This window comes from Sorghum bicolor, chromosome 10, assembly GCF_000003195.3.
Source record: "Sorghum bicolor cultivar BTx623 chromosome 10, Sorghum_bicolor_NCBIv3, whole genome shotgun sequence".
Taxonomy (NCBI): Eukaryota; Viridiplantae; Streptophyta; class Magnoliopsida; order Poales; family Poaceae; genus Sorghum; species Sorghum bicolor.
Window position 1 is genome coordinate 12,705,756 of NC_012879.2, and position 9,379 is coordinate 12,715,134.

The 9,379-nt window shown below is 43.2% G+C and overlaps 1 protein-coding gene and 1 long non-coding RNA gene across 2 annotated transcripts; one reads left to right on the forward strand and one right to left on the reverse strand.

Moving 5' to 3' along the window:
• Positions 690–2,356, reverse strand: LOC110430914. Its single transcript, XM_021449133.1, has 2 exons — positions 1,060–2,356; positions 690–967 (listed from the first exon to the last, which is right to left on the reverse strand). Exon 1 carries the CDS (start codon positions 2,154–2,156, stop codon positions 1,125–1,127), a length of 1,032 nt encoding a protein of 343 aa, XP_021304808.1. The 5' UTR covers positions 2,157–2,356; the 3' UTR covers positions 690–967; positions 1,060–1,124.
• On the forward strand, positions 5,215–6,451 carry LOC110431268. The gene is made up of 2 exons (XR_002448705.1): positions 5,215–5,902; positions 5,984–6,451. It is a non-coding gene; the product is annotated as an uncharacterized LOC110431268 (long non-coding RNA).

The following is a 9,379-nucleotide window of genomic DNA, read 5'->3' on the forward strand; positions in this document are numbered from 1 at the left end:
GCTGCACCCCACGCTAGCGTGCATACTGCATTCAACGGCGACAAGCCATTGCCTCTGCTCCCAGCGTGTTCAGACAATTGCTCATACCATCTCAGGCGTGGTTTAGTTTTAAAAAAATTTCTATATTTTCCGTCACATCGAATCTTTGGATGCATGCATAGAGCATTAAATATACACTAAAATAAAAACTAATTGAACAGTTTACTTGTAATTTGCGAGATGAATCGTTCGATCCTAGTTAGTTTATGATTAGACAATAATTATCAAATACAAACGAAAATGCTACAGTTTACACGTAAACAAGACCTCACTTTTGTGCCATTTTCATTAGGTCTTTGGCTAGGTATTTGTTTTTGAGGTGAAAAAGGTCTGCAGGAGGATTTATGCCAGCTTGCTTTTGCTATGCCCTCATAATCATAAGTAAGAAGCCACCAAATTTCAAATCTGAAAGGTTTGAAAATTTTACAGCGAGAAGAGTTTAAAACAGCAAGAATAGGGTCATGATCACTTCTGAGCATAGGTAAGTGATAAACAACAATATTAGGAAAATTAGCACACCAATCAGCATTGCCCAGAAATCTGTCAAGACATTCATAAGTGGGGCAGTCATCAAAACATTTGTTAGTCCAGGTGTAAGCAGGACCTTTGTAACCCAAATCGAAGAAACCACAAGCTTTGATCAAACAGCAGAATTCGGAAATCAAACGATAATTAGGAGGCCTAGGGCCAAGCTTTTCAGCTACATGCATAATGTTTATGTCACCCATATAAATGAAAGGTAGGTTCTGATTAGACATAACAAATAGACGGATTTGTCTCTAGATCCAAGTGGTTCTTCGGTGATGAGGGTCTCCATAAACATGCTTAAGATAGCAACTAGCTAGAACATAAAAGCTACTAGACTCGACTACATCTACTTGAACTTGACTTCTGGATAAAAGCTAAAGACCTCCAGATTGGCCATCAGCTGAAATGATGTGAGCATCATCAAGTTTGAATTTATTTTATCAGATCAGTTTTGTTGATTCTAGAGCTTTTGGTTTCAGAGATGAAAATTACCTTGGCGTTTGTGGGGATGCTCTCAAGGCTCCTGCCGGCGCCCTGATAGTTCCATGCTAACAGACTCATGGCGCCTTGTGGGCTGGCGCCAGAGCCCCTTCGTCATGTTGTAGAGTGCTCGAGTTTTGTTGAAGTTGAACGTTAATAGGGCCGTTCCCGCCGTGTAGATGATTGAGGGAAGAGGGACCTTGAGATTCCAGTAGAAGGCCTACTCCTTCTCTGTCTCTAGCAGAGCAAAGGCCAGGATGGCCACCCACCGGAGTAGGGCGCAGATCCAGAGGCTGGCCGTCAACCTCCATCGCTGACTCGCCAGTGCAGTTAGCTTCTCCTGGCAGCTGTATTGGGCTAGAGAACATCGCATACAGGGTTGACAGGAGAAACAGACACACCGTCTCCAAAATACCTCCTATGAACAGCGCTGCCACTGAGACCAGGAGATTCTTGAACACTTGCTTCACTCCTGTGGACACAAAGTAGGAATAAATCCCCCTTTTGTCCGGCTTCGTTGCGAACTCCGGGAGACCGCTCGTCCCGATGTGAACTGCGGGGCCGGGGCCTAGCCCTTCATTTGCTTTCCTGCTCATCTCCTCTGACAAGGGAGGTGGCATCGGAGATATTTTCTTCAGATGAGGGCGAGCGATGGCGGCGTAGGCCAGCAGTTTTCTGCTGGCCTTGTGTGGTTCCCCTGGCTGGTTGGCTCCTTCTCCCGATTTCGTCTCTTCTTCCTCCTGAGCTTGCAGCACCTCTTGCAGAGAGCTGGGGGGGCCCTCCATCTCCATGGGTTCGGGGACTTGCAACTCGCCCAAGCCAGAGCTGATAGCCTGCAGATCCATCATCTCCACCTCCATTTCCATCTCCGGATCCACCACACCTGCTAGAAGATCCTCCATAGCCAGCAGATGAGGGAGCTTGGGTGTTGTGCTTGCTCTGGATGCAGAGATTAGAGCTAGCAGACAAAATGCAATGAGGGTTTTTGGAAGGGATGAAGCAGGGAGTGGAGCTTTTGTGCTGGATAGTTGTGGTATTATGGCCGTTACAAAATTGTTGCTTGACATCGGTCGCCGGTGTTGATTCATAGGCAAGAATTGAAGGAGCATTAGCAGACCTACTGAGAGAAAGATGCGTTCCGTGAGGTTGCGGCGAGCTGCTACGGAGGGGTAGCACTGGTCGTGCTCTGGTGGCTCACATCAGTCTCTCTCTTCTTCCCGGTTTGAAGCTCGATGGTTGCAAGATGAACCAGGGACTGGTTAGGGGCTTCATAGTGGGGAGTAGCAAGGGGGGTGGGGGATAAGTTGAGGTTGGCTAGGCTATGCAGATTCCCATGAGGCCTTGTTTAGTTCACGAAAAATTTTATCTATGCAAAAGATTAGGAAACTGTGTAATTAATTGTTATATATATACTCTCTCTGTCCCTTTTTAATTGTCGTCGTTGGTGTGCGTGCCACAAGTTTGACTCGATTTGTAGAAAATACGTGCAACATTTGTATCTCCAAATAAATTTGTTAAAAACTAGATTCAAAGTTTTTTCTAATGATATTAATTATGTATTATAAATATTAATATTTTTTAATATATAATTACCGGCTGTTGTTTTTTAGAAAGCGAAAGCGACAATTAAAAAGAGACGGAGAGAGTATATATATATATAGTATGCGTGTAGAAAGTAGAGAGAGGGTTCAGGCTGCGCATTGACAAATGGCCTTGTTTAGTTCCCAAAAAATTTTGCAAAATTTTACAGATTCCCCGTCACATCAAATCTTTAGACGCATGCATGAAGTATTAAATATAAACGAAAATAAAAACTAATCGCACAGTTTGATCGAAATTGACGAGACGAATCTTTTGAGTCTAGTTAGTACATAATTGGATAATATTTGTCAAATACAAACGAAAGTGGTATTATTCCTATTTTGCAAAAAAAATTTGAAACTAAACAAGGCCGTACTGACGTGACACAGTAAAGGCGTGACACAGTAGAGTTGTCAGCTTGACTTGGGCCTTGTTTAGTTCCAAAAAATTTTGCAAAATCGACACTGTAGCATTTTCGTTTGTATTTGACAAATATTGTCCAATCATGGACTAATTAGACTCAAAAGATTCGTCTCATCAATTTCGACCAAACTATATAATTAGTTTTTATTTTCGTCTATATTTAATACTCCATGCATGCGTCTAAAGATTCGATGTGACGGAGAATCTGAAAAATTTTGCAAAATTTTTTAGGAACTAAACAAGACTTTGGCTGAAGCCTGCTCACTTTGGCTAGCAGCAGTGTGAGCAAGACCAACAGTAGTGTGAATTATGGCAGGGGGAGCAAAGCGACTGCGGCTGCTGGGCAAGGTTCCAGACAAGGCATGGGGCAGCGGCTGGCTAGCAGTAGCAGCAGCAGGTCGCGTGAAGATGCAGGAGCATCCAGCCCGTGAGAGGCAAACTGTTGCCTGATGTGATGCAGCAGCAAATGGGGCTTGCAACTTTCGTTTTTATTTAATAATTATTGTCTAATTATGGACTAATTAGTCTCAAAAGATTCGTTTCGTAAATTACAGATAAACTGTTTAATTAGTTATCCTTTTTATTTATATTTAATGCTCTTGAAATATTAAATATAGATAAAAACAAAACCAATTAAACAGTTTATCTGTAATTAGTTATCTTTTTTATTTTTAAAATTCTCCGTTACATCGAATCTTACAGTAGGAGTATTAAATATAGATGAAAACAAAAACTAATTGCACAATTTATCTTTAAATCGCGAGACGAATCTTTTAAGGCCTTGTTTAGTTCACCCTGAAAACCAAAAAGTTTTCAAGATTCTCCGTCACATCAAATCTTGTGGCACATGCATGAAACATTAAATATAAACGAAAACAAAAACTAATTACACAGTTTAGCTGTAAATCACGAGACGAATCTTTTAATCCTAATTAGTCCATAATTAGATAATATTTGTCACAAACAAACGAAAGTGCTACAGTACCGAAAACTTTTCACTTTTCGGAACTAAACAAGGCCTAAGACTAGTTACTTTATGATTGGACAATATTTATCAAATAAATACGAAAATGCTACAATGTCAAAATTTAAAAAAATTTTGGATCTAAACAAGGCCTAACCTAAAAGTTATGCATTGCTGCACACTTATTTCTACATTTGTTTCAGTTTAGATGCATTTTTATCTGTCTTATTATCTTGCTAATTTGAGACATCTTGCAGTACATGATAAGATTGCCCGAATTCAGAAGGAACTCTCTGATGTTCATGGACAGAGTAGTTTACCTACTGAAAGTAGCTGACCCTATCCGAGAAGCAGCTTCTAAGAGGGATCTAAAGCCAAGAGAAGCGAAACCTCCAACATCTAATGATAATCTAAGGCTAGATTTGAAGAAACAAAATAAAATTGGAAAAGCTACAGCTGAGGAGAAACCCAAGGATTCTTCTATAGGGAAGGATCACATGTGGGGATGTCTGGATTTTAGACATTCGACATTGCAACTTGCTCCGAAACTTCTCAAATTTTAACCATAGCATCTACGTGCGATAACACGACGCGCCACCAAGTTTCATGATTTTGGGACTTCGTTTGGATTTTATATAATTTTAATCCACTTTTCGCGCACGTCACTCGACATGTTACCTCAGCGAGATGGTCGAGATTTCATGTGAGGTCATAGATACGGACTCAAAATACACCAAACACCATGACTATCATTTTTTGAATCACTGCATTGCGATATTTCATATAGTTGCAGTTCACATTTGAATTATCTCGAAAAATACAAAGAAACAAAATAAATTAGTTGAATATAGTAAAAAAAGTCAAAATGGTCCCAAACTTTAAAATGGTGCTTCAAATAGTGTCACAAAGCCTAAAAAAACTCAGCTCAAAAAATAAAAAAAATATCTTTGTCGAGTGCTACGTCAGACACTTGGAAAGACAATTAAAAAAAAACTAAAAAATTTTCCTTTTCTAACCCACTGCGCCTCGGCCCCCGTGCCCTATCCCCAAACGCCCCGCCTCCCATAGCCCGCGCAACCCCAGCCTGCCGCTGCCGTTTGCGACCCCGCGCCCCCGCGCCGCCCACGACCCGCCCCGCGCACCCGCGCCGCCCCCGCGCCCCCGATCATCGCCGGCCCGCCCCTCGCCGTCGGCCCGTGAGCCACCCCGGGCCGCCGCCGCCCGCGCCTGGCCGGGTCGCCTCCACCGCGCCCCCGTGCCGCCGTTTGCCAGATCCGGCCACCGGCGCTCCGCACGCCCCGCCCGGCTCGGTGGCCGTCGTCCTCCTGCCGACCGGCGCCGGGGAAGAAGGGCAACGCCCCTGCACCTGCCCCAAACTGGTAGGAGGAGGAGGAGAGAAGAAGGGGCAAGGCCGCCGGCAGCAGGGAGAAGAGAAGAGAAGGGGCTGCAGGGGAGGAGGCAGGGAAGAAGAAAGGAGAAGGAGAGGAGAGAGGAGGAGGGGAGAAGAGAGGGGGCTAAAGGAGAAGGCAAGGAGGAGAAGGGAGGTGCCGTCGATTTAGGGATCGCTTCGGTCGTCCCCGTCGTCGTCTTGCTGTTGTCGTCGTCCTTGTCCATAGCCGGCACCGTAGGTATAACCCCTATATCTAAATCGGGTTGTCGGCCATCGTGCCCTATGTGTCCTTGATGGCCTTCGTGTCGAGTTTATGGATGTGTGGCCTTCGCGCCAGTTCGAGGCTTTCTAGGAGCACCAGCAGCTTTAGATGCAGGACTTCGCCAACTACTTTCACTCTCCTTCAGATCTCTGGTGTGGTCGTGCCTCCGCTGCCTCTCTAGCTGTTCGCTCCACTCTCTCTTCCTAGCCCTTTAGGCCCTTTAGTGCCTTCTCCGGTGAGTATATATATTTGCCCATTGCTTTGTCTTCTGCAGTCATCATACAGGTACTAAAGACATCGCTCCTACTTTGTGCAGGCACAGTCGGTGGGGTCTTCGAACTCGACTCCTTGAGATGGCGCTTCTCTAGGCCATGGGTGCCCGGTTGGGCAGAGTCCACACACGTGCCCAGGTGGCGCTCCTCCTCCGCCTCCGACGCACGGGTGGTCTCCGTGGTCAGCTAGCGCTCCTCCACACCCTCCAGCAGCACGGGTGGTCTCCGTGGTCAGGTGGCGCGCCTGGGCCTCAGCACCCTGCAGGTTGGCCGCACATGGGTGGCAAGGTGAGAGCTCTTCACACTCTCAGGGACACGCGGACGCCGGGTCATAGCTGGACCAGTGATGCAGGGACTCGTTTGTGACATGGACTTGTTATGGATGTTGGATGTGAGCCTTAGGAGGTGCGATGTTGAACTATTGTTGCATTTGTGACTATATATGTGGATTTGTGACTATTGATGGATGAATGTGTGGATTTCTATTATATATGTTATGTGGATGTCTATTACTGTGTTGTGATTTGTCTATTGTGAATTACATGAAAAAACAACAAAAAAATGAAAAAAAAAACAAATTTCCCAGCTTTTCCGAGTGCAGGCACTCGGCAAAGCTGGGCACTGCCAGTGCACACGCCAGCTTTGCCGAGTGCCTGCCACGTGGCACTCAGCAAAGAATTTTTTTTATAAAATAAATAATCTTTGCCGAGTGCCTTCCACGACGACACTCGACAAAGAATTTTTTTAAAAAAAAAACTTTTTGCCGAGTGCCTTGCCGTTCGGCACTCGGCAAAGAGCCGTCAGCTGACGCCTCCCGTCGGCCGGCGGTCATTTGCCGAGTGCCTGACACGTGGCACTCTTTGCCGAGTGCTTGAGGAGCTCTCGGCAAAATCTCATAATCCTGTAGTGTGGGTCTATTGTTTTATACCATTGTTGAATCTTCTGTAGGTCAAACTGGTGATGGTCGCACTACATCGAATGACCGTTTAGGTTATTGAAAAAGTTCTTCCAGCAACAACGCCCCCTGTGGAGAAGTGCAGCATAGTGGTTATGGTGTTGTGAGACTGTTTGGGGCCATATTCTGTGAAGACATTTCAATAGAAGCTGAGATTGTACTCTCACTTGTCCTGTTATTTTGCACTGGCACCACGTTTGTTCATTCTTCATTCACCAACCTTTTAACCGCGAGCGTTAGTTTTGGTGTTTAGCAACAGCAGGCCAGCAGCATGGCTTTGTAACCAATGGCATCCCTCGAACGAGCAATCACAATGTAGCAGCAAAGTAGTCTATAGAAAATAAAATACTCTTTTATTAGCTAGCTCAAATATTGTGAAGGTAGTCTATATAGCAGTCTATAACAAAAGGTACGCATAGCCCTATGGACTACCCATAAGCAATAAAGAAATGTTATTTTATCTCTCCATGTTCTCTCTCTTGTGTCACGATACATGAGATGGTTGGAAAGAATAATTTTTAATCTCTAGTGAAACCCACTTTATGGACTACTTTGTTGGCTGAACATTGTGAGCAAATAATAATAACTATGGACTACTTATGTAGGCCTCATGTATATAGACTACTTGGTCCATATACATTGAGGTTGCTCTTAACGGACCCAGTGATAGAAGCGGTTCGTACGCATCGTCAAGCAAGGCCTTGTTTAGATCCAAAAAGTTTTTAGATTTTGACACTATAACATTTTCGTTTTTATTTGACAAACATTGTTCAATCATAGAGTAACTAAACTTAAAAAATTCGTCTCGCGATTTACAAGCAAACTATGCAGTTAGTTTTTGTTTTTATCTATATTTAATGCTTCATGTATGTGCCGCAAGACCCGAGAAATCTTGAATTTTTTTAAATTTTTGGGTGAACTAAACGAGGCCACCCGCTCCCATCACCTTTCGACGGCAACATGCACGTCTCTTGTTTTTAAGGGTAAGGGCCTATTTAGATTGACAATGAAAAATTTTTGGGTGTCACATCGAATGTGTCGGAAGGATGTCGGGAGGGTTTTTTAAAAACTAATAAAAAAACAAATTACATAGCTCGTCAGAAAACTTCAAGACAAATTTATTAAGCATAATTAATCTGTCATTAGTATATGTGGGTTACTGTAGCATTTAAGGCTAATCATGGAGTAACTAGGCTTAAAAGATTCGTCTCGTGATTCTCAACTAAACTGTGTAATTAGTTTATTTTTTTATCTACATTTAATGTTCTATGCATGTGTCCAAAGATTCGATGGGATGGATAAAAAAATTTTAGGTGGGAACTAAACAGGGCCTAAGCTGAGCTTCAAATATTAGCCATGAACACATGAACAGGATTACGATCATCACTTATGATATCCCAGTAGAGCTGGTGGGGGTTATAAGCCACTCCACCTGTCTGTTAGGCCATCCTCGGTGATTTTATGACTGAAATATCGTAGAAAAGTTTCATCTCTATAAATTTTTTTATTTCTATGAAACTTTTATTACCTCTTTTATTAATATAGTGCCATATTAGAATATTTAATGTCTATAAAACTATGATGAAACATCATTGAGACTACAGGACGTCAATCTAGCACACATCTGATGCATTAAGGCCTTGTTCAGTTGGCAAAAACCGGTGAAAAACGGCACTGTAGCACTTTCGTTTTTATTTGACAAACATTATCCAATTATAGAGTAACTAGGCTCAAAAGATTTATCTCGCGGTTTACAGATGAACTGTGTAAATAGTTTTTGTTTTCATATATATTTAATGCTCCATGCATGTGCCGTAAGATTCGATGTGACGGGAAATCTTGAAAAATTTTGCGAACTAAACAAGGCCTAAAGCTTGTGCGCTTCTCGTAAAGAGTAACCAGGTCCTAGCAATCAATTTCCAGGGGGCCTTGTTTACTTCCTAATTTTTTTGTAAAATTGCTACAGTATCTCTTTCGTTTGTATGTGACAAATATTGTCCAATCATAGACTAACTAGGCTCAAAAGATTCGTCTCGTCAATTTCGACCAAACTGTGTAATTAGTTTTTGTTTTCATCTATATTTAATACTCCATGCATACGTCTAAAGATTCGATGTGACGAAGAATCTGAAAAATTTTCTAAAAATTTTTGGGAACTAAACAAGTCGCTGCACCCCGCGCTCGCGTGCATACTGCATTCCATGGCGACAAGCCATTGCCTCTGCTCCTAGCTAGGCTCCTAGCGTGTTCAGACAACATTGCTCACTTTTCCATCGCTTGTACGTCCTTCCTTCGTGAACCACCCCCATCACTTCTGTACGATCCCCGACGTGAAAAGAAGCATCAACATTGCACTTCATCGCATTCGATGGCGACAAGCCATTGCCTCTGCTCCTAGGCTCCTAGCGTGTTCAGACAACATTGCTCACGTGTTGTTTAGTTCTTGTTTAGTTTGCAAAAATTTTCAAGATTTCCCATCACATCA